This window comes from Phodopus roborovskii, unplaced genomic scaffold (genome assembly GCF_943737965.1).
Source record: "Phodopus roborovskii unplaced genomic scaffold, PHOROB, whole genome shotgun sequence".
NCBI classification, from domain to species: Eukaryota; Metazoa; Chordata; class Mammalia; order Rodentia; family Cricetidae; genus Phodopus; species Phodopus roborovskii.
The window spans coordinates 1,033,317-1,058,654 of NW_026125052.1; the positions used below are offsets into that span (position 1 = coordinate 1,033,317).

Consider the following 25,338-nt stretch of genomic DNA (forward strand, 5'->3'; position numbering starts at 1 on the left):
AAAATATGTAGTCCTCTTTTGGAGGAAGTCCTAATGAGTAAACAATTGTAAAGAATATTTAGATAAATACCAAGAACAGACACTGTTACATAGGTATCAATTCTCCCTAAATTCACTTTGTCAATCTGTTGACTGTCCAAAGATACCTTCTAGGTGTCTTTGTGAAACTTGTCAAGCTAATTCTAAAATTTACACAAAATTCTGGCAACAGTCAAGGTATTTCCAAAATATGTGTAGCTGTAATTCCAACACTCAGAAGATAGACAGAAGGATTGCTCTGGTATTGCTCTGCGTTCAAGACCAGCCTGGTCTACACAGCAAGCTCTAGGGCTACCTAGTTAGACCCTCTTTCAAACAACAAGATGAATTCTAAAGAAATAGAAGGTAAAAAATAGTTGCTGGATGAGATAACAAGATTTACTATAAAGCCATATTAATTAAGCAGATGTGATATTTGTGAAAGGACAGAGTTATAGATGAAAGAAACATAATTGCTCAGAAGTAGATCAATATGCATGTGATTCATTTCACGATAGAGCAGGCATTGTGATTATGAGGGAAGGATAAAACATAAATTAAACAATACCAAGATGATGAGCCAGCCATCTACATTTCTTTTCATACACTCAAAACTAATTTCAGGTGAATTAAAGACTTAAACATTTATCAAAGAGGCAAAATTTTAAAATTTTATGATATCCTTATGACCTCAAGAGAGAAAAAGAGTTTATCATACTACAAACAGGAAGTACATACTATAAAGGAAACAACTCATTAATTCTGTCTGCTCAGGAACTTCTGTTCATCCCATGTACTGTTAAGAAATTGAGAACACAGGCTACAAAGTGGGAGAAGCTATTTATAAAATTTACACCTACGACAGGATTAGTACTAGTACGTAAAAGGCAATCAAATAGAAAAATTGGCAAGAGAGAGAAAAAGATATTTCACAGAAGAGGAATCGCAAATAATCTATAAACTTCAAGAAAATGCTTGCTCCAATTACCAATTACAGAAATAGGAGCTCAAATCACAGATTTTACAATCAATTATTATCTTATACTGCCCTTGGGAGTAGAGGTGCAAATGACATGATTGGTTCAGAGAACAGCATGTCCATATCTAATAAGGCTTTCATATAGTTGACTTTTTATTTATGCTCTTTATCTTAGTAATCTTACTCTAAGACAGAAGGACCATTTTGTGCCACTACTCTTCATAATAGTAAAAATAAATAAATAAATAAATAAATAAATAAATAAATGGAAACTTTCTAAATATATACAAATAGAATGGCTTTTTGAATTCTAGGATATTCCTATAGTAAATATTGTGTAGCACTGAAAATGACTCCTAGGAACACTTACAAATGAATGAATCAGCACATAGTGTGTTACTATTTTATCAAGTTCAAAACCAGGAAAAAAAATAAGCTAGATATATTGTTGATAAATGTAAAGACAACAAAAGAATTGTTAACATAAAATTCAACTTTAATTGTTTTTGAAGAACACATAGCAGATAGGGGTATTAAAAGGTACTAAATGTATTGTTAAAATTTAGTAAATTTTAAGGTGAGTATGGTGGCTCGTGCTTCTAGCACTTGGGAAACTGAGGCAGGAAGATTGCCAAATTAAAGGCCAGCATTGGACCATATACTGAGAACTTGGCTATTAAAAGGGGATTACAACTAGAGAGATAGTTCATCAGTAAGAACATTTACTGCAGAGCTCACAACCATCTGTAACACTAGTTCCAAAGGATACCACATCTCTTCTGATGATGTTGAGCTGAATACTTGGGGTACATACATACATATAAAATAATACTATTTTTTTTTTTGTTTTTTCAAGACGGACTCAATTTTAAAAATACATATTTGTATATACATACATGCACACTTTCAGAGCTGGGCAATGGTGGCATTTGAGAGGTAGAGGCAAGCAGATCTCTGAGTTTGAGGCCAGCTTGCTCTACAGAGTGAGTTCCAGGACAGCCAGCACTATGTAGAGAAACATTTTTAAAACAAAACAAAACAACAATAGCAAAATTGAAATAGCATATAGGTATTTATTCATTTGAAATAGCACATGGGAATTTATTCATTTAAAGTTTTAGTATATACTCTGTGATTTTAAGAGTTTTGTTTTTCTGAACTGTAGAGATAGCTTATAAAACTAAATGATTAAAAAGAAAAATACAGTACAGACAGTCTATCTAGTGGTTAAGCACAATGGCTGCTTTTCCAGAGATGCTGGGTTCAATTCCCAGCATTCACATGGCAGCCCTCTTCTGGCCTCTGATGGCATTGCATACATGTAGTGTAAAAACCCATGTAGTCAAAAACACCCATACACATAAAATAAAACAAAATAATTTTAAAAAAAGATTTATTTTTATTTTATGTGTATAGGTGTTTTGCTTGAGTCTATGTCTATGCACCATGTACATGCCTGACACCTGAGGAGGCCCGAAGAGGGAATAACTATTACTCCTGGAACTGGAGTTACACGTGGTTGTGTCCTGTTGTGTTGGTGCTGGGACTGAAACCTAGGCTCTCTGGAAGAGCAGCCAGTGTGCTTAACCACCAAGCCATCTCTTGTTCCTGTAATTTTTTTGTTTTTTTTTGGTAGTGCTGGAGATCACACACATTCAATGAGTGCTCTAAGGGCAACCAATTTTTAAACATTTTCCATTTTATCAAATTTTGATTTTTTTATTTGATTGGCTGTTTTCTAGCTAGTATAGTCTAATGTTTTTCAAACATACTAATTTCATTTTGAAAAATACTATTTATGTTAATTTCTGATATTTAAAACAGATAAGTTAGGATTTCCCTGGTCAAATGTTGTTCTAGGAATTTCCCTGGTCAAATGTTATTCTAGGAATACAGTGGGAATATTGATTCCCAGTATAGTACACATACTTATGAATATTGTTAAGTTATATTTCTTGAGCTAAAACAGTTCTTAGTTGGGATGAAACATTCTCAACGAGACAGGTGTAGAACCAGAGGCTCAAACAGGAGTACACCTCCAAGATTGTCAGGATTAATGGTCTCAACATTTTTTTGTTAATACATTATATATGGATGTGCCCCTACACGTATGCATGTTCTGTGTGTGGGTGTGTATAACCGTGTAGATGTGAAGACAACTGTTGGTTAAAAATGCCATCCATTTATTTTGATATATAAGCTCTCTCCTTGGCCTGGAACTCACCAGTTAGATTAAACTGGCTGTCCACAAGTCCTAGAAATTTTTCTGTGTCCATCTCTCCATCTCTGGGATTACAAATATGTAATCTCACTATGCTGGGCATTTTTATGTGGGTCTTAGCTTCATACCCAGGAACTGGTTCTTGTGAGGCATCACTGTACCTGCTGAGTATCTTCCCAGCCCTTGACATTTTTAAGCACCAGAATTTTCTTTTTTAAGGAAATTATTCCAGGAGAATGGATAAGATCGTGAAAAGAAAAAAGTAGAATTGGAGTCACATCCTTCCCACTTTTATTTTAAAAACATATTCCTCTCTTTTAATTTTCAAAATAAATTCAAGACCCAGAGAGGTCAAGTGATTGGCATAGTGAATTGGTAATAGAGCTAGACCTCAAACCCATGTTTATAGATGGCTTCTTGTGACTTCTGGTCTATGCCGGGCATAGGTGGCACACACCTTTAGTCCCAACACTCAGGAGGCAGAGGCAGGCGGATCACCCTGGTCTACAAAGTGAGTTCCAGGACAGGCTCCAAAGCAATACAGAGAAACCCTGTCCTCATAAAAACACTTTTATGGCCCATGTGCTAGCTGTCTAAATCCACACCTCCCCACTAAAAACCCATAAGGCATTTCTTCTCATTGCTTATAAAGTAAGTTATAGGCATTAAGAAACAACCAATAGCATGTAAAGATGAGTCCTCATGTCTACATGGTGAAGACCAGTTTTCTTTACCACTTACAGGCCACTATGACAAATGTGTGTTTGCCCTTCGGGAAGAGAACAAAAGTGACATGAACACTGTTCTGAACTACATCTTCTCCCATGCTCAGGTCACCAAAAAGAATCTTCTGGTCACAATGCTTATTGTGAGTATCAGGCTTGTTGTTTTTTCTGTTTCCAGAACTTGCTTGTTGATGTTATGCAAAATGGTGTTTGTGTCTGTCTCAGAACAAAAGCTGCTGTCTTATAATTAGTGTTAAGTGGAGCCTAGACTGCAGATTATCAGATTTGTTGTTTCATTATTTTCAGAACTTGAAAGGTTGGTTGATGTTATGAGAAATGTATTCTCTCTCTCTCTCTCTGTCTCTCTCTCTCTCTGTCTCTCTCTCTCTCTGTCTCTCTCTCTCTCTCTCTGTGTGTGTGTGTGTGTGTGTCTGTCTGTCTTAGAACAAAAGCTGCTGTCTTTTATAATTATGATAAGTGGAGCTTGGGCTACAGATTAGCAGTTGCTGGATCTGAAGCAGTGCATGACGTTTAGGAAGGGACTGCTCTGTATAAGATGTGTACAGGAAATCAGCTCTACTTAGAAATGCTTGACCCTCCCCAGTTTCTGTTGTGAATGGGACAGAAGCTTTCTACTGCAGTTTCCTCTAACCAGTGTGACTGCACTTAAAGTCTTGTTTACATCCAGCAATGCAAACCTGGCTCTTATACCTGTCAGAGATTTAATAAAATCTGAGACATTTAGTACTGTCCCTCCTCATCAAAAAAACTAACAAACAAACAAACAAAAAAAAAAAAACAAAAAACAAAAACAACACCAACAAAAACAGTTAAATGTATTCATCATCTTCTTTGGCATTCCTTTTTATTTACGTGAAAATCTATGCTCATGCTATTATGTTGCAGTGAATCAGTTCTTTTGTGCCCATACCTGACTAACACAAGAATTAATAGGAAATGGGAGGGGGAATAAAACTGGCAACTGTGAATTAGAGTGAGATACATTTGACTCTGGTAGGAGTTTGCAGAGCTGATAGTTTTTATGCTGGTTTTGAGTTGTCTGCTCTTCCTGGCTGAGCTAGTGTGTACTGTTTGAGAACAATAGGGCTGCTTTTGGAGGTCCTTCTCCACAGCGGTGAGGACGGGACCTGCATATTTGCTGTATTAGGGACTGAAGTACAGTCCAATCCTTGAGCTCTCTTTCCCAGCCTTGTGGGATGAATGTTCTTGATGTTTTTAATTCCATCATTTCTTCATGGAAGGGAAAACCCCTTGTAAATCTTCACTGCCACTTTTTTTGTAATCCCTCAGGATGAAAGGAAAGTGTCTTCCTCATGTCTCTGGTTGACAGTATTCCCACTCACTCAGCCATCTGCTTTGCTTGTTGGCTCTATCAGATATAGCATTTAAAAACATGTCATTATAGGGAGAATTCATTTCCTTTGGAATGGCTATCTGGTGAGGAAACCAGGCCTTTGAGAAGGGCAGAAGTATTAGCACAAAGTACTACTTTAACTTTCCCATGAGGTAGCATTCTATAAAGAGTTTATAATCTATAGCAACTTACTGTTTATTTTCCCTCAGAAATTCTACTTTCTTTTTCAAATTTTAATGCAAGGATTGTTAATTCTTACTTGGAGAAAGTCAAGCAAGACTTTCTAGCAGAAAAGGGTAATGATTAGAAGACAGAAGGATCTGTCAGTGTGAACCAAAATGGGGCTGGAATTTGCCTTTATAGGAAGCTAATTATGGCAAATTTTTCACCTTATTATGATTACCTTTTTAAGAACTTAACAGTTTTCTGCACTAAAAATAGACCAAAGCCCAGAATCCTTGGAGCAGGAGAAGAGTAATGATCGTCCAGGACTGTCGCTGGGTTTCTTAAATTCTAATTTGTAAGATATAGGGGCTCGGCTCGCTCCTTTTGCGGAGTGATTGTAAGTAACGCTTGCCTTAAGAATCTCATTATTGGAACACGGAGCCATATTTCCTCTGAGAATTCTGGAGTAGCTTTGAGCCGGGGCTGTTCATTTCTCAAGTAATCACGCTGGTGTGATGGAGAGAGAAAATGGCAGCTGTTCGGAGCTCAGGCCTTCAATTTTCTTCAGAGTCCAGTCACTCAAGTGTGTAATTACACGGGGGTGCTGCAGAGGCGTTGGGCCCTGTCAGAGAACCGGTTTGAGGCTTTGCTTGCTGCTTTTGCCAGTCAGGACAGGCAGAAGCCAATGGGACCCTGACTTGCTGCTGTTTTTTCCCCACCTTGTCATCCTGATTTTTTCTTACCTGCATGGATAGTGCCCCAACTTTCCGCATAGCAGGCTGAGCTTTGGCAGCGGGATTTACCCGTTTCTTCAACTTTAGCATGTTCACTTCTTTTTTTCTTCCAAAATCAAAACAAAACTCAGTAAGCACAATAGTATCTATAGTCTTGCATATCATTAATTTCTTTTCAAATATCAATTATTTTCACCTTATTGTAAAAATTTTGAAATCAATTAGTTAATTCTTATGATTGAGCTCAGGGCTAGCTATTAATGATGTATAGATAAGAAAAAGGCTCAGATGGTGCCCCTTTCCAATCCAGTATTTTTGAATGCCGCGAATATTTTCTTTTTTGACAGTGGCCAGCTGCTCCCCTCCCCCACATCTGCATTAATGGTAGTAGCTTGTAAGAGGCATTTTAGTTGTTAGGATTCCTCTTTGTCCAGGTCTTACTGTCTTTTACAGATGTCACTGGGACATGGTAGCATTTCAATTCCCCCAGCTTGTGTTCTCTTCTGTTCGCCTTTCTTAACTTACTTTGGTCTCCTGATTGATGGTTATGTGCCTAGCATTCCAATCTCTGCTTTCTAGAAGTAGGAATGTTGATAGTGTACTTTCCTGGGCTAGATGATGACTTCTGGGCCTTTGAACCTAAAGGAGGGAATCAAGAAAACCAAGTTGCATCACTGGAGAGGTGGTGTGGTCCTCTGCAGTTGTTAACATATGTTGTATAGTGGTAACTTGTCCGAAGCACTGCTAAGCAAATTTCTATTGAGTAGTCTTCTCCAATGCTTTCATTCACATGAACATGCTTTCACAAGGCATGCTGTGTGTGGAAACCCTGATTTGATTCAGGCAGAGAATATAAAATGCAAAACAGTTTCTTTCCTTCGTTCTTTTGTCATGACTAAATTAATCTGCTCAGTGTGTGGGTAAAAAAGAAAAATCTTTCTCAGAAATCTCAAATTTAAAAAATGTTTCATTTTACTTCTGTTTCTATGATTTAAAAAAAAAAAGTTGAACAAAAAGCAACTTAGGGTAAAAGTTTATTTTAGCTTTCAAGTCCAGGTTAAGTTCCATTATTGTGGAGAAGTCAAGGCATGAACTTAAACAGCCAGTCACATCCACAGTCAAGAGCAGAGGGAAAGAAAAACATGCATGCTCACTTGCTTGCCTGTGTTCAGCTTGATTTCTCCACTATTACACAGTTCAGATTACACAGTTCAGGACAACCTGCCTAGGGAATGGTGCTACCCATCGTGGACTGGGTCTTTCAACATTAATTAAGACAACCCCCTACAAATATGCCCATAGGCAAACCCTGTGTGGACAGCCCCTTATTGAAATATTCTTCCCAGTGATTCTAGTCAAGAGCCAACAATCACACTGAATAAAGGTGCTAGTAGTGATTGATAAACTTATAGCATCTTTCTCAGAAAGAAATCCTTACTCAGTTAAATGGTAAGTAGTTAATGTTTTGAGGATATTACATATAAAGCCTGATCCCTTCTGTTTTGAATTGGCTTTCTTGGGGCATCTAATGCCTAAGATGCTAAGATTGTATTAGAATCTGTTGAACTTTTCAGTTAACTAGTTATATAACTTTGGCCATGGATTGCTACTTTATTGTACCCGTTGTATTTCTGAAAATCCAAAATAATTTCTTAGTAAACCTCTAGGATAAGAATAAAAGCAAGAAATAACCGTTTGTATGGTCTTTACCAGGGATGGTCAATAGTTTCATTTTATTCTGCAGATTTCTACAAATGACTTAAAGTTAGCTGACTGGTTATTTAAATGAACATTTTCATTGGTTTTAGGGTTTCTTTGTGTGCTGTTTTGTTTTGGAAACACATTTGTTGACATGGTTGCCCTTAGATGGCATTGTTACAAAATTTAGCAGAATGTAGTAGTAATCTTGGGCTGTCCAGTTGTCCAAAGGAAGTTTGCACAGAGTGTGTCTAGGGCCATTAGTATCCTGCTGAATGTTGGCACTTAGCATGAGTGGTTCTGAAGAACACTGATTGTTTCTTTCAGGATCTTAATACTGTCTGGATCAAGGCCAAAAGATTGTTGGAAAGCTACTTCACACATAATTTATTACTAATCTTTTCCAAGTCTCAACGACAGTGGAGAAAATATTTGAGGGGCTAGAGATTTTCAGTGATTAAGAACAATTGCTGTTCTTATATAGGACCTCAGTTTAGTTCCCAGTATCCACTTGTCTACTTACAACTGTCTATAACTACAAATACTTTAATGGAAAACTAATACAAATGGAGTTCCATCCAAACTATATTTGATTTTGGCCTCTAGAAGATCTGGTTTTTATTGCTGTGTCATGGGGGGTCCAGGAACATTGTCAACTTCTTGAAAATGAATAATTATTTCACATTTTCCCCCTAGATCTCCATATTCTCTCCTATTCTACCCTATCTTATTCCCTTTCTCTCTTGAAAAAGAAAGATGACTTTTGTGTGTTTTACTTGATTTTGTTTTTTAAGTTGGAACACAATCAATAGTTGAGCAAGAGGAGAACTTAGTTTTTCCTTGAGTTAAACCTCAGTTGCTTTCAAAGGGCTGTTTGCTACCCCCAAAAATGCTGCATGTTGGAGAAGTAAATGGCTTTATTTATTACATTGTCTTTTGTAGCTATTGTACCTTAGCCTAGTCATTTGCAAAGTTTGTGAATTGTTTTACCCAAAATGCTTCTATGTTTTGAAATATTTTAGTGGGTGTTGCGATGATTGAAGTAAATAATAGAGAGCATTGTGTTTATACATTATAGGGGTGTTAGGAAAGGAAGGGTTGGATAGGGAAACTTGTCTCTCTACCCACTCTTACTAATTTTTGTTTTTTATCTTTTTATGGTCTTGTCTCTGCTGATATGCATATCCCCTGAGGTTCTGCTTTGCTTATTACTTGTCTGCAAAAGATGATATTGAGTTTCAGTTTCCCTTCTTTGCTTATGCCTAGGATGGGTGGGAAACAAACCATTGTGTTTGTTGTGGAAGGAGATTCTAGTGTTAGAAATAATTTTCTCAGATAATTTTAGCCAGAAGTTCAAGAGGAGAGAGTTTAGGATACCTTCTTCCTAGTATAATGGTGTTGAATATTCCAAAAGTATTTCCCTTGTACATGGAAAGTATTATTGACTTTGGAAAAGGTGTTTGAGAAATGCATGCCTCTCCTAAAGACCAAATGTTCCGTGTGTGTGTGTATATATATGTATGTGTTTAAGATTTTTTGATTTATTTTTATTGTCTATGAACATTTTTGCCTGCATTCATGCCTGGTGTTCTCGAAGTTCAGAAGAGGGTGTCAGATCCCTAGGATCTGGTTGAAAGCCACTATGTGGGTGCTAGAAACCAAACCTGGGTCCTCTGCAAGATCAGCAAGTGCACTTAAGTGTTGAGCTGTGCTCCAGCCCCATGCTTTCACTTGCACTTCTGTGATAAAGGTCTATACAGGGGTATCCCTAAGGTGAGGAAAAGTAAGATGGTAGAGAAATCCTTCCAGCAATGGCTGATGATCAAGAGGAGGGGGAAGGAGATTGAAGAACAGCCACAGTGCTTAAGAAATAGGGTTTTTTTTTTGGGGGGGGGGAGTTGTTTTGTAACATAAGCTTATGTGTCCTTTACATATAAACACTTAGGATCAGTTGTGTGGACGGGACCCTACGCTTACTGATGAGCTGCTAAATATCCTCACAGAGCTAACTCAACTCAGCAAGACCACCAATGCTAAAGTGGCACTGAGGGCTCGTCAGGTAAGAATAGTTTTTGGTTGGTTATCTTGAAAGAGTGTATTTCTCATAGTTTGGGCTCTTTTAGACACAGCACACTTTCCCAAAGATAATGCAGTGTTTTCATCTGATGAAGTATTTTTTAAAGACAGAGGACATGGTTATTGTTGGGTTTCTCACTTTATAAAATACTGGTATTGCTCCCTGTCTTCTCTTCCAGCCCTCCCTGTAGTAGTAAACCAGGGTCAGGTAGAGGAAAGGAAACTGAGGGAAGGAAATGAACTCAGTACTTTTTATTTCCCAAAGGGAGCTTAGAGACAGATGAAAAGTTATAATCAAGTGTGGAAAGCAGAAAGATAATGACATGAATCTTAGGCACTAGCAATCGGAACAACCCCAGAGAAGTCCAGTTAGCTTCACCCTGTAGTCCTCATTTCCATTCCAAAAGGTTTCTGCAGGGAAGCTGAGAGTTGGCACTCCCTTTGTGTTTTCATTGCATGGGCATTGACAAGGACACAGCATTTGAAGCTGCTCAGTGACCTTCTGCTTTCTTTACGATTGTATCCATGTCACTGAACTCCTCAAAGTTATTGAACCTCTCAGTGACCTGCTGAGGATATTCAGGTCCTACTGACTCCCTATTTGTTTGTGACACTGCTTTTACGTTCTGCCCCTCACATGCATCGGTGTTAGCTCCTGATGCCTTCTCTTTGGTGCTGAGTACCTGGGGCTGTCAAAGCAGCTCTTCCTCTTTTTCTACTGCAAAGTAGCAAAAGGCTAGCTATACTGCATCCACCTTCCCCACTGCTGCTCCCTGCCAGACCTGATTCCCAATTAACAGCTAGTCATGCAGTCTCCAAGACTAGCAGCTTTGCAAAGGTAAATCACATGCACTAATGGAACTTGATTGAAGCTGTTTGCTTTCCCTTCCCCCTACCCCTATGGGAAATTGTCCACAACGCAAATCATGGTGAGAAGTAACTGAGGTTCAGTATTTGGTGGCATTGACTTTATGCTCCAGGACCTGAAGTTGTTTTACTTGGTCTCTGTTTTATCTCTGATGCCTGCACTTACAGATTTATATTTATTGCTTTTGTATCAGGTTGCCTAATAGGAGCCTAGAATAATCACTCCCTCAGGAACTTATGCCTCTTATTTTGCCTTCATTCTAGGTTCTTATTGCTTCCCATTTGCCATCATATGAGCTTCGCCATAACCAAGTAGAGTCTATCTTCCTATCAGCCATTGACATGTATGGACACCAGTTTTGCATTGAGAACCTGCAGGTATTTATGATAGCCCCTTCCTACCATTTCACACTCCTGTTCCTTTTATTCCCATAAGCATATTTCAGTTAAAGATTTAATAAATTAATTTGACTTGTATGTAATGAAATTTTATTCCTTGCATTTTACAAATGATTTGTTTATGTGTTTTTTATAAAAATATTGCATGATTATAGCTTAGCATTAAAAATCAAATGGGCCTTCTTTGATAGAAGTGTCCTATTGAAGTCTCTATCTTTTTAAAGCATTCCACACCAGAATTAATTGGCAGCATTATTTGATTTCTGATGCTTGAATTAGATGCATACATAGATCATTGTTCTTCTTCTGGAGACAATGCTATTTAAATATCATTTAATTTTAATTTTATTTTAATGCTTACTATTATACTTTATAAAGATCCAATTTGATAAGATTATTGGATAATTTTACTACAAATGAAGGACTTCAGCTATTTTTTAAATAACATCATTTTCTCTGGTGCTTTTGTGTTTTTCTCCTGAGAAATCAGGGTACTGTTGTCATAACTGGCCAAAGGAATCTTCATACTTCCTGTAGGATTTCCTTGTAGGGAACCTAGAAGCAGGAAGAGGTAGATTTTTATTACGTGGTTCGTAGTGGAAATCTAGGGTTTCTTTTAGCTTTCAAGCCTGGGATTCCTGGTAGTGGAGTGTTAGGCCATATTGAAGAAGTACAAATAGAGGTCTGAAATGATAATATTTATAAGCGCTTAATATTGACATACTATTGATATGTTTTAATAAACAATTTAAGAATTTTACATTTCTTAAACCATCTAGTTCTCAAGGCAGCCCTGTGGGACACAGTATTACCTTGTTCTCCACAATAACTGAGGAAGAAAAACCCAAACCATTATGATCATATATGGCATTTACCAGCAGAATTTTTAGGTCTCACTGAGTACTGCAATGTCCTTTTGCCTTCCAGAAACTCATCCTATCAGAAACATCTATTTTCGATGTCCTACCAAACTTTTTTTACCACAGCAATCAAGTGGTGAGGATGGCAGCTCTGGAGGTGAGTGTTCTTGTCTGTGACACAACCTTCTCCATGGATTTGCTGGAGTTTTCTGTCTGTTCATGTCATGCCCCTTCTCTTTTCTCTTGATCTTTTCTTCTGGAATGCTAAGTGCTTAGTCGGGTGTTTTACCTGCTGTTTTATGTGTGTTAATCACCAGCTTCTGGGTCTAATAACAGGGAAATAGCTGCCAGATTTTTCAGTATCCTCTTCTTTCCAGATATTTGAATTTTCCCATTTCATAATGAATTAAGACTCACAGCATATGTGAAAAGTATATGATTAATCCACCTATATTACCTGACCATTTTGTGATTTGAGCCAAATTTTAATTATATGGTGTCTAATGAACTGTGGTTTAGGTGCATTACTTTTCCATCTAATCCTATAGTTTTATAAAGTTTAAAAAAAAAAAAAGTGAGACTTCGAGGTGAGGTGACTTGCTCAGAAAACACAGATTTAAGCAGAGGAGGAGTTTGCGTTTGAACTCTGGGCGGTCTGATTCCAGAGACTTTTCTGTTGCCCCACAGCACACCACCTCATTAAATGCAAAAATTGGAGACCCTGAATACTTCCTTAACATTTCCAAGTGGATGTATTTTGAAAATGGGAGGTAGAAGTATTTTCAATGATTTCATGTGATAGCCTATTATTTTTTATTTGTATTCTATGGATAAAATGTAAAGTTATCCTGCTCAGTAAATATCAAATATTTGAAATATCTTGGTGTTTTTCCTGGCTTTCATGTCATTTAATGAGATGCCTCCATATATGCCTCACATGCTGATAGAACCTCATGGCAAATTGAATATGAAGTGTAGGAGGGTGGACTGCTGGTTTTTTCTGAGATGTATTCTATTGCTGTTTAACTATTGAATTAAGTTAGTGGGTTTGAGGTATTGCATGCCACATTTATGCTAACTGCTTTTTCATGTAGTTGAGGGTGGAAATCATTCAGAACTGATTTGGGGCAGTAAGATGGGTGGTGCTGGTGGTGGAGTACAAGGTAAATGAAAAGTTGGACTTGACCTTGATTTTCTGTTTTCCCTCTTTAAACCTAAAAGTATCCCGGAATCAGCACCTCTTATTTTTCTCACTGCTTGATTTATCTTCTGTTGGAATCATCATGCTAATGAATTAGAAGTCATGGTTCTTTGTGCTCTCTTTTACTAAAGGTGAAACCTACAGCATTTAGAATAGAGTGAAAGTTTTACCATGTATCTGTGTATTCAGCAGGAGCTGCCTCGTTTTATTTCACTGTATTACAATCATGGGTAAAGCATTAAAACTCCAGCCTTAACACTTGGGCCTCTCATGGCAAACTGCCATCTTTATAACAGATGGAGCTTTTCAATACCTTTCCTTGGTCCAACCATCCTCTTCATTTCTGTTTTTGAAATATATTTACTGAGGATTACTTTTTAACCAGGTATATGTTCGAAGGGCTTATATTGCCTATGAACTTAACAGCGTACAACACCGCCAGCTTAAGGACAACACCTGCGTGGTGGAATTTCAGTTCATGCTGCCCACATCTCATCCAAACAGGTGAGCTTGAGCTGGTACATGCACCTGAGCTAGCCAGTGGCCTAGTAAGACACAGTTAAGGGGGGTACTAAATGACAATTCCTTGATACTTGCAGCAAGAAATGTAAATAAACAAATGGACAGATTTGAATCTAGAGAGAGAGAGGCGCTTCTTGATGCCTGTGTCTTGATCTGGGGAGATGCAGCATGGTTCTAGTTAAGACAGATGGTTAGGGTTATCCTGTTCAATCTTGTTTGTATATATAATTAAAGAACACCCTCCCTCCTCCCTCCCTTTTTTCTTTCTTCCCTCCTTTTGATTCCTTCTTTCCTTTCTCCCATGAGCATTTGACTTGCCAGACCCCACACACACAATGTAAATTAAGGAAGCAGTTGAAATAGACAAGAATGCTGTGTACAAGTTCTGCTTTGTCATGAGCTACTGTGGGTTAATCTACCTGAGCCAGACTCCTCCTCCCTTAACACTGACACCTGAATTTATAGTTATAATTCAATCTGGCTTTTTTTTTTTTTTTTTTAAGTCAGACTTGAGAGCCAAACTTCTTAAATGTAGACAGTTACTTACTTAATTATCTAGTTCCATTATTCTTCTCTTCCCAAATTCTTTAAAATGGCCTATATAAATTTGTTTTTGCTTTGGGTTTAAAATGAAAATAATTTATTTATATACCCATTAAAAATATTCTGTGGCAGTGAAATTCTGAGAATTCCAAGCCACATATATGTTCATTCCCTCCTGTATTTTTATTCTTTTTAGTAACACCACAGGAAATATAAATGCTACAGCCAATCATACCCTGCTCCTCTCCATTTCTTCTTTATTGCCTTTGGTTCTTCGCCTGGTATTACAAACCACTATGTCTTTGGGGATCCTTAGTTATAGACACCAGAAATAGTTTTGTTCTGAATTGCACTTCACCCAAAGCAATAGCGCCTTTCTGGAGACAAAGAACTCTGTGCTGAGACTTTTGGCCACTGGATGCCACTGTTGATCCAGCAGAGGTCGGCAGATGAACAGAGGCATCTTCAGGAAAAGTACATCTCTTCTTTGTCTCAGAAGATCCTTTCACTTTTCCACCTCAAAAAAATGTCTTGTGGCTGGCAGAGAAAAGCACATATCCTTGATTTAGCAAGCATCTCAGTGCATTTTCGCCTCCATGGATTTCAGAATCTCATTTTCTAGAAACAAACGGCTGTCCTTCATCGAGCAGCGAAGTACTTGTGGCACACATGGGCTCGGCACTAGGTCTTTCTTTTCCAGCATTCCTTGAATAATTGGAGAGAACTACATGCTATACTTAATGCTCTGTAATTCTCAAGACAACCTCCCTTTCTTTCTGCTTTCTCCTGCCTCTTTCCTGTGGGCAGTGATTTGTAGTCAGCCTGTAGGACTCATTCTGACTTCCTTCCACATTGCTTCCCTTGTCTTTGTAAATTGCTCTCACCCTATCTTTTTTCTTTTTTCATTTGTGTGTGTATATATGTGAAGACATCTTGCAGGAGTTTGTTCTCTCCTTCCACCTTAGATCTAGGGATTGAACTCAGGTCAGGTCATAAATGCCTTTACCCTTTGAGTCATCTCACTGCCCTGTCTTTTAAATTTTGGGAATATATGCCCAGTTTGGTGAAAATAAGTTGACTAGAAATTAAAAGCAGTGCTTAACTGGTTTGTTTAGAAGCCTTCTTCACCTTTCTACATGAAGGAAGTAAATCATGGTTAGTCCTGATAGGGCTTCAAAATGTTTTTGTCCTCCCAACATCCATAATGTATACTGCCTATGGATAAAGGCCAGATTTGAAAAGAAATACAATCTACAGATTCTATAGTTTTTCTTGTTTGTGTGTGTGATTGTAAAGCTGCTGGAATGTCATCATTATTAGTAGAAATAGTATTTGTATAGATGTGCAAGTAATGATAAATAAAAACTAAAAATAAATAATCTTTGTGAAAACTATAAATATTGGCAGGGGAGATAGCTTAGTCAGTAAAATGCTTATCACACAAAGGTGAGGACCTAAGTTTAGATCCTCAGTACCCATGTGAAAGTCAGGTACAAGGCATGCATTTGTAACCCCATGCTGGGGAGGGAAAGACAGGGAAGCATGTGTGTATGTTCACACCTGAGCACACACACACACACACACAGACACATACACATACACAAATCTATAAAATGTGTAAATTATTTTAAGCTGTAAACCTTTTTGTTAGTTTAGGATAAGATGATTACATTTGATCACAGGATGATATATTCAATTTCAGAGAATAGCTTATTCAGAGAGTATGGATTTGTTATTTGATTTTACATTTGATAAGGTTTTATATTTGCTTACAAATATATTTGGAATTATAACCTTATTCTGATATCAATTGATGGATTACAACTCAATTTTGATTCTACCATATCAGATTTGATCAAATATATCAAGTAAGCACTTGGTCTTCCATGGAACAGCCCCAGGCCACCCACATTTTTGATCAATGGACTACAAAGCTCTGGTGGTCTCTACAGTCTCCTCAGCTTAATAATATTACAAACCTTAACACCACAATTTTATTTCCAGATTTGTCAACATTTTGTTTGTTGAAACAGCTCTTCTTATGTAACTCAGGCTTCCCCCTCAATTCACAGTCTCCCTGCCTCAGTCTCCTGAGTGCTAGGGTTATAGTTGTGCCTCTTTGTACTTTACTTTAGTTTTATTATAAAGAATGTGGATCAGGACCAGGCAAATGAAGCATATGGAGGAAGTCTGCAAGGGCTTCAAATGCTGCGTCTTTGTCTTCCTCTGTGGAATCAGGCATACCACCTTTTCAGTACATCAGTGTGTTCACCGGTCAAGAAACTCCCAACAAGCTAGTGCTGGGTTTTTATCACGGTTTCATTTCATAGGCACGATGAAACAAATCATAGGCCACATGAATGTACTCTGTCGTTCCTTCCCAGAGGCCAGGTTAACACAAAGCCCTAACTAACCCTCTAGCCACATGTTTGATGTTTCTAGTGACTGACTAGCTTCTATCTGGAGTCGTGTCACCTCTTAGCATAAGCCCAGATGTGATGCATGGGATGAATGAACAACAAAATACACTCCCATTGCTGGGGAAACTCAAGGTCTTAAGGAGTCTTTTCTCCTGGCAGCTGAGTCAATGACTCAAGACTCACAATAAACCTGACAAGCCTGTCCACCTTTTTTAACAAACCAGCTAATTTTTCTAACTCCAATATTTTTCTTTCTTTTTTTTCCTTTTTCTTATTTTACATATCAACCAATATTTTTCTTTCATTGTGTTCTAAGAATTATTAAAATTATTAAGGAGCACCTTTAAAAAAACACATATTGGTATCCTGGTATCCTATCCCTGACTCATTTTGGATTAGAGTCCTGTTAATGACGATTTGTAAAGTTCCTCTAGTTCAGCATGGTATAGTAGAATCTTAATGTAAGCACATATGTAATTTTAAATTTCCCATTAACTACATCTGAAAGTATAAGTAATATCTCCATTATAATCAGTATATATGAAATATCTTTTCAACATAATAAAAATTTTTAATGTAATCTTTTCTATTTTCTTATTCATACTTAGTCCTTGCAATTCAGTTAGTTTTACATATATAGCATTTAGCTACATGTCTAGCACTCCCTGACCATACATAGCTAGTTTCTGACATAATACTCAGCTCAAATCTAGACCATATTTCATTTAGGACAATAATATTGAATCCTTTTGTTTTTACATTCATGGTATTGTTCATAGGAGAAAGGGAGAAAAATACCTCTTTTGTTTGTTTGTTTTTGGTTTTGTTTTTGATCTGTCTGCTTCTGCCTCCCGAGTGATGGGCTTAAAGGTGTGTGCCACCACCAAGGCCCGAGAAATACCTCTTAGGTTGTTATCCTTAGCACTTATAGGAATTATCCACACCAGATATATTTATATTATAATACTTTATACATACTTGAATAATTACTCTGTTAAAATAGAGAATATAGAATCATTTATCAATGCAAAGCAAATTATAACCAATAAAAATTCTTTGGTAAGAAAATGCTGTTTTGAAGGGCAGGTATCTTTTTGAGACAAGGCCCCAAAAAAAATACAACCTAGGCTGGCCTGGAACTTTCTGTGTATCTAAGGATGCCTTTGAACTCTAGATCCTCCTGTCTTTGTTTCCTAAGTGAAAGGGTTACTTACAGGCATGCTTGCTTGAAAACACACATTTTATTTAACCAGTTACTTTTTCATTTTCTTTTCTAGTCCTAGACTAAAATTGTTCAACACTTTTAAGAATGTCTTTGTAAGCTGCCACAGCTAGCAAAGCCATGGTGTTACCTGCTAGGATTCCCACTTCAGTTTTTGACTATTGATTTGACCCCCATAGGTTGGACTAGAACATGGATATCTATAACCTAACAGCTGCAGTGGGTTTTGTTGTTGTTTGTCAGGAAAATGCTTCAGATGCCTTTTGTATTGAAGCCTATATTTTGTTAGGACTTGTTTAGATGTTGGAACATAGGCAGAAGTACATTTACAAGTGAGTAAGAAAGCTGTTTTGCTTTGGTTTTTTTGAGACAGGGTTTCTCTGTTTAGCCCTGGTTGTCTTGGAACTCACTCTGTAGATCAGACTGGCCTTGAATTCAACAGAGATCCTCCTTCCTATGCCTCCTGAGTGCTAAGATTAAAGGTGTGTGCCATCATGCCCAGCACTCCCTTCTCTTGAACAGTAATTAAAGGATAGTTAGAAACCTTTGATGTGTCTATTTTTGTATTTTTCCTTTAAAAAAACAAATATAGACTTTAGATTTTATTTGCTATTATGTATAATTTTCTTTTTTAAAAAAAATAATTTATTTAACTTTATTTTATGTTTATTGGTGTAAAGGTGTCAGATTGCCTGGAACTGGAGTTATAAATAGTTGGGAGCTGTCACATGGTTGATGGAAATGAAACCCAGGTCCTCTGGAAGAGCAGCCAGTGTTCTTAATCTCTGAGCTATCTCTCCAGCCCATATAATTTTCTTTTAAGTGTCAGTTTTTAACAATGAGTTGTAGCTAGTTAGCAGTTATCCTTGAGGGAGATGTATGTAAGATTCTTCAGTCATTTTCTTAATAGATATAGTTGGGACAGCTTGTGTACTTCGGGAAGTAATTCTTACTTTTCAGAGCCCAGCCCTTTAATGAGTTCAATTAGTTTTTGACATAAATTTATCCTAGAGCTCAGGCTTTATCATTTGCCTTTCTCATTCTTGAGGTTTAGGGTCTAGAGCGGAGAGGTGTGTTTGTATCTCTTCTCCCCACCCCCATTCCACAACTGTCCACACCCCTTTCCATTTCTGAAACCATGGTATCATTCACTGGTGCTAAAAATGCCAAAACCGTGTTATACTGAAACCATTATTCTAATGCCTTTATTTTTGACAGTTTTGTTAGATGATTTGATGTTAGGATTTCACTTGTCCTCAGACATATTAAATGTCTCAGAATAATGTGGAAACAAACTCTTCAGTTAGTCTGTGTAGTTAAAATTCTAAAATATAGCTACTTGATACAAATTTATGTGAAGCACATTATGCTGTAAATTTTGTGACTGCATGTGGCTCTGTATTATTGACAGTCTGGATGTACAAAACTTAAAACTCAAATTTTGTATTTAACACACAGTAGTTAACTTAGGCAGTTCTAAAACCTTATTTCATTAATCATATAAGTATCAAAGTTGATGCTGAAAATGCTGTATATTTCCATACATGCTTTATAATGGGGGAGGACCTATTGGTATTTCCACCTATTTCTTAGAAATCCATGCTCTAGTTAAGTTGGGTTGCATTTCACCTTTGGTGTTTGTTCCCTATCATGCCTTACATTCAGAAGCGGTCAGCTGTGTTCTTTTGTGATAACACGTTTTGTTCCTAGCTGGGTTTAGTGGTTTGGCACCTTAGGTGTTCAGTTGTTGGTCAGTGATCTCTATACTTTCTTTTCATTTGTGAAGAAAGTTAGAAATGAGAGGCTTTCCATGTGACTCGTCAGCTGCCTGCCTTCATTCTTGAGAATGTTGATAATCTCTGACATCCAGAGATTAGAAGCCTCTTTTGGATAGTACTGAGACACTCAAAAGTCATCCAACTTGTAGCATTTTTAGCAATGGGAGCACTTGATTGTAGTTAGCAAGCTAGAATGAGCTATAAATAAATATAATCCTACAGTGCTTGCTTTCTTCGTTCAGGGCAGTATGCTGATAAGATGCATCTGGCAGAAGAGAAATTCTCAGCAGGTTTAAATGCTTACCAAAGAGCTTTCCTGTGTCCATGGTTAAGCTTCTAGCCTCTGCTGTATTGTTTTGGCATTCTGGACTTGTAATATTGGAAAATCAAGTTTAAAACTCTCAATATATCATTAGGGTAGCCCAAAGTCCCTTCTTGTCAGGGAAGACTAGCTGATTCCAGGGGGAAGGAAAAGCAGAATCCAGGGAACCTGTAGGTAAATCCTGTAGTTTTCTGCTGTGGGTTTGTAGCTAATTATACAGCAGGCAGCAGTAATGTACTGTAACCCTGTTGGCATTCCTGTTTCAGGAAGAGCACAATCTTCTAACAGAGCAAAGGAGGAGGTTTGAAGAGGTTGCAAATGAATGAGGCAATGATCATTTTATTGTAAATTCAAGCTTTGCAATGGAATCAGGGCATCTGGACTGTGAGAAGATTGGGGAGGGACACCAAGGGAAATTTGTGGTTCAGACATGTTTTACAGCTTTTGATTTGGATTCTTCTGTTGAAATGTGGTCACACAAGCAGACCACCACTGGTCACATCCAGTCAAATTGTCCATTCTCCTGTGGTACTGTTGTTACTGGCTGCTAGTAGGTTACTCAGCCAACCTCTTCTGTTTCTGCTTTGCTGCCTGATTTCAAAAGATTTGCCCTGTAGTGGCTCTCAGTCACAGCTTGATGTAACCATTGCGGTTTGCATCCATACCCATCATTTTCATATAGGATTCTTTTTCTTTTAAGTTAGAAGGTAAAATAGCCAGGAACATTTTTATATTATAAAAGACATCTGTAGGTCAATCTAAAATCAAACAAAATGAAACTCAGCTGTAAGTGCTTGTATATGGCTTGAAGAACTTTAAACTGTCAGTGTTGAGTTAAAGAGGACTCAGCTACTACAGGACAACTCTCACTTTGCATTCATACATGCTCCCTAGGTGTTCTGGGCTGGTGGGTCATTAAAATGGGCGGGAAGCTAATGCTAGGAACTAAAGGAGTCAAAAGACTTCTCTTGTCCTATAAAATCTATATTGATGTGGAGTGCTAGCTTCAGGTACAAAGATGAGAAAATATAAGATGTAGATTCTAATTTGTGGCACAATATAGAACAGTATCTTTGGAAAAGATCCACCTTGTTGTACAGTTGTCATTCTGTAAAATGGAACAATTTTAAATTACTACAGGTAGAGTCCAATACTTACCAAAACATACAAATGAAAATTCAATGTAATAAATGCTTTGAATAGTATAAACAGCAGGTTTTAGAAGATAATTACTAACCCACTTAAGTAATTGTAAGATAGTTGATTGCCTTATCAGAGGTGATGCATATGCAGTTGAATGTACAAAATGTTATTTTTAGCTAATAAATGGAATATTTGACCTATAGGTAATCTGTAAACCACAGATATAAATTTCTAATGTCTTAAAATACTGAGCAGTAGGTAGTATTGATCAAATTCCTAAACTGATCAGATAACTCCTGTATATATAATCCTTAAGGATATGGCTAAGCATTGGTCTGTTAAAAGATAGTTTGTCCTTCCCTCTTGTTCATCTCTTTAATGACCCCCCCCCCAAATTCTTATTCTACCAATGAGGAGAAATTGGCCAAAACTTGCTTCTCATATGATTGATTTGGAGCCATTCTTTTAATTAAATGATTGTGTTGGGAGTTTTTGCCCCTTTACCCATATATATATATATATATATATATATATATATATATATATATATATATATATAATTCCTAAGACAAAGCACCAGGGGGCTCCCTATGAGAGCTTGAAAATTACTGGTGGAGAAGAATAGCTTTTGGTTGTAGATGATGTGCTTTTTAATTTAGGTCTGTTCTTCTGAAAACTCAGCCTTTATCCTGTGAAAACACACTAAGGTTAGCCACAAAAGTAGCGGGTCCATTCTATTAGTTTAAGGAGTTGGTTAACAGTTGACATTGTGCTAGGTCTTAAACTCTGCAAACCTAGATAAATGGAGCTAGAGACTGCTTTGATTGTAGGTCCCTTCACTCTGAACTGGTAAGAGAATTGTGCACGTGGCCCCATTGTTTAGAGTCTTTTACATCTCAAGAGTTAAAGCACTTCTGTATTCTTTTAACCATCTACATTAAATTTTCTGTTCAGCTATGCTTGCCAGCTCTGCTGTAGAATCTGCTGCATATTTCTTGTATTTGTGAGGGCCAAGTGCATGGTAATTAAGAATCTCTCATACATACAGCCCATTCTCCTAAGTGAGAGCTCAAGGAATCCAGACAGTCAAGAGTTTTGCCCTTTGAGTAGCTCTTGTTGTCTTATGAGCTCACCCTGAAACAGGTTTGATGCAAAGAGCATCACTGCTCACAAATCACATAAGGTATACAGTTTGTGTGCAGTGATATGTCACAGCCTTTTATTTATATGGCCAGTTCAGTCTATCCTGCTCCTTTCACTGCCGTGGAAAGTGCATCATCTTTCTCCTTCCCACAGATCAGCTGTACCACCCTGCATGTTCTGCCCATTGGGACTTCCGTGTGCCAGAAAACCCCAATAATAATTCAGTGCTGTTAAAAAAATGTAAGAAGGTTAAGTAGCAGCCAGTCAACCTCCTTCCAGTACCCCTAAATTGTGGGTGATACCCCTTTGCCATTTTAACATTGAAAGTAATAGCTTTTGTTTGATTTATTTTCTGTTTGGAAGTCTATGACATCAAAATTCTAAGAAATAGTTTCAAATACCAATGAAAATTCAAGAGTCTTGCCTTATTTCTCCTTTGTCTAGCTCAGTCTGTTTGGTTGGTTTTTGTTTTTTTCAAGACAGGGTTTCTCTGTGTACCTAGCTATCATGGAATTCACTGTGTAGACTAGGCTGGCCTTGATTCAGAGATATGCCTGTCTCTGCTTCCCTTAGTGCTGGGATTAAAGGCACAGACCACCACCTTCCTCAATCTTTCTTTCATGAGTTTGGCACCTCCTTTATAAGGAAGTGAGAACTAGTCAAAGTTAGGTGCAGTTTTGTTTATGAAAGGCCTACAGTTTTCAAGCTAATAACAATTAAAAAGAATTATCCTACACTCATTTAATTAAAAAGTATTAATTGTAGCAAGTTATATCACACTAGTAGTATAACTTAAGATTCCTCAGGATGGGCTGCAGAGATGGCTCAGAGTTTAAGAGCACTGACTGCTCTTCTAGAGGTCCTGAGTTCAATTCCCAGAAATCACATGGTGGCTCACAACCATCTGTAATGAGATCTGGGGCCCTCTTCTGGTCTGCAGGCACGTAGGCATGCAGGCAGGCAGAATACTGTATACATAATAAATACATCTTGAGAGAGAGAGAGACAGAGAGAGAGAGAGAGGAGAGAGAGAGAGAGGTGAGATTGAGAGAGAGAGAGAGATTCCTCAGGGTTTTCAGTACTCGTAAATCCTGTGACCTAAGATACCTGCTTCTTTTAGAGAGGAAGAGTATGGCTGAATTTCAGGGTGCTTGCATCAATAGATTCATTTATTTCCTTAGAGGAAATTATAGGTCCATTACATATCACAGAAAAACAATAAGGCAGGCTGAGCTATGGAACCAACTTCTTAGTGCTCCTTTATAATAGGAGCAAGGAATAATCTACAAATTTTGTCAAGTATCATATTTCATGTTACATGTTAAGATAATGTGCCGTGTAATATAGCTTGACTTTTTACCAGTGCATGTTTTACCACTATTCCACATTATTTTTTTGTAATGAGAGTTATTAAAAAAAAAAATCCATGGTAAATACATCTGGACCCTTTCCTCAACAGCTACTGTGGTGAGGTAAGTCAGGAGGACACCTCTTTGGAGGTACCTGGGGGTTGAAGGGTAATGAGCACTTAATTATGTCTGCTGGTGCCAGAGCTGTTAGATTGCAGCTCCTGGTGACTGGTCTGTATCTACTCTGACAATTCTTTTATTATGGCTTTCACTAACCTATCAATAACTAACTGTGGTTGTTTAATTACAGAGGGAACATCCCCACGCTAAACAGGTACCGTATGTTTAGTTTCTTTTACAATTAAAAGTAACCCCTCTCCCCCAATAACTTATAATAGTGAAACAAGAAAAAATGCTACTGTAGTCAACAAGCTACAGTTCTGCTGGGGAATCCTTGGCTTCCCCTTAGACATGCTGAGTTGCCCTTTGTTCAGAAAATATGTCTTCAGCTGTTCCAAAAGTACTTGGATAGTGTCAGTGTGGCAAAGACCACATTGAGCTTTGTGTGAGAGGGAGTGTGTGGGCCGATGTTAGGCATTGTTGGTAATATCTTGCTGAGTTCTTATTACAACTGGGCTTTCAGAGGAGAAACCCTTAAGGTTACTCTTAGCCTGACAAATTGTTAACAGTTTTTCAATTTATAGTTTCTCTAATTTTGCTTCTCTTTTTAGAGGAGTGAAAAACCCAGAAATAGCTAGTCTCATGTTACATCACTTTGTTTACTATTTTTCTAAAGTGTTAAAGTATTATGATTTAAAAGTCATTTTATTTTATACCTGTAATATTATCATTGGAAAAGTATATTAAGTTTTGTTACATTGAGTCTTATGAAGAAGTTTCCAAGCCAAAATATTTGAGTGATACTTTAGTATGTGTTTTGCATTTCTCTGGCTTCCTCATCCAAGGAAGGTCACATGCAAGTTTGAGAGGATAGCAATTCTGATTGGACTAAATCCACAAAATATGAAAGCAGTGACAAATGGTGGCAAATTCCTTGTAGGTGCTACATGTGAAGATATTTATAATCTTACATTTTTAACCTCCATTTAAAATACTAAGTAACTAAAACAAATTATAGCCTTATCTCTATTTAAATATGGAAAAGAAAGAGTGTGCTTTTATAAGCCCCTGGTCTTCCCTTAGAGAGTAAGCTTGGTTCCGTTCTGCCAACCTTAGCTGTTCTGGCCCACAAGCTCAGTGGTAGGGGGAAACTGAATCATGTATATATTTCCCATGGGGCTCCATCAAGTGAAAAAGATATTTAACCCTATGTTTGCCACAAATACAGCCTGTTAGTTTATTTAGAGGGAGTTCTTTTTAAATATTATCTGGAACTCTTTGTCTCTTTCCATAGGCAAAGAGAAAAGATGCCTCACAAACTTGCTTCTTTGATTAAGTGTACTTGGTGGTCCTAGAAATCAGGATAATAGCATTTCTGAGTTAATACAGCTCAGAATCCCAATTTCTAGTGAGCATCACGTATAAGACTTGCTTGATGTGTGCTTCATTTGTTTGTTT

At 37.5% G+C, this 25,338-nt stretch overlaps 1 protein-coding gene across 1 annotated transcript in view; it reads left to right on the forward strand.

Moving 5' to 3' along the window:
- Acaca (acetyl-CoA carboxylase alpha) overlaps positions 1-25,338 on the forward strand; it is a 263,758-nt gene that overhangs the window by 129,036 nt on the left and 109,384 nt on the right. Inside the window, exons 25-30 of the mRNA XM_051183059.1 lie at positions 3,962-4,086; positions 9,861-9,974; positions 11,123-11,236; positions 12,185-12,274; positions 13,704-13,822; positions 24,071-24,094. Coding sequence (XP_051039016.1) covers positions 3,962-4,086; positions 9,861-9,974; positions 11,123-11,236; positions 12,185-12,274; positions 13,704-13,822; positions 24,071-24,094 — 586 coding nt within the window. The remainder of the gene's footprint in view (positions 1-3,961; positions 4,087-9,860; positions 9,975-11,122; positions 11,237-12,184; positions 12,275-13,703; positions 13,823-24,070; positions 24,095-25,338) is intronic.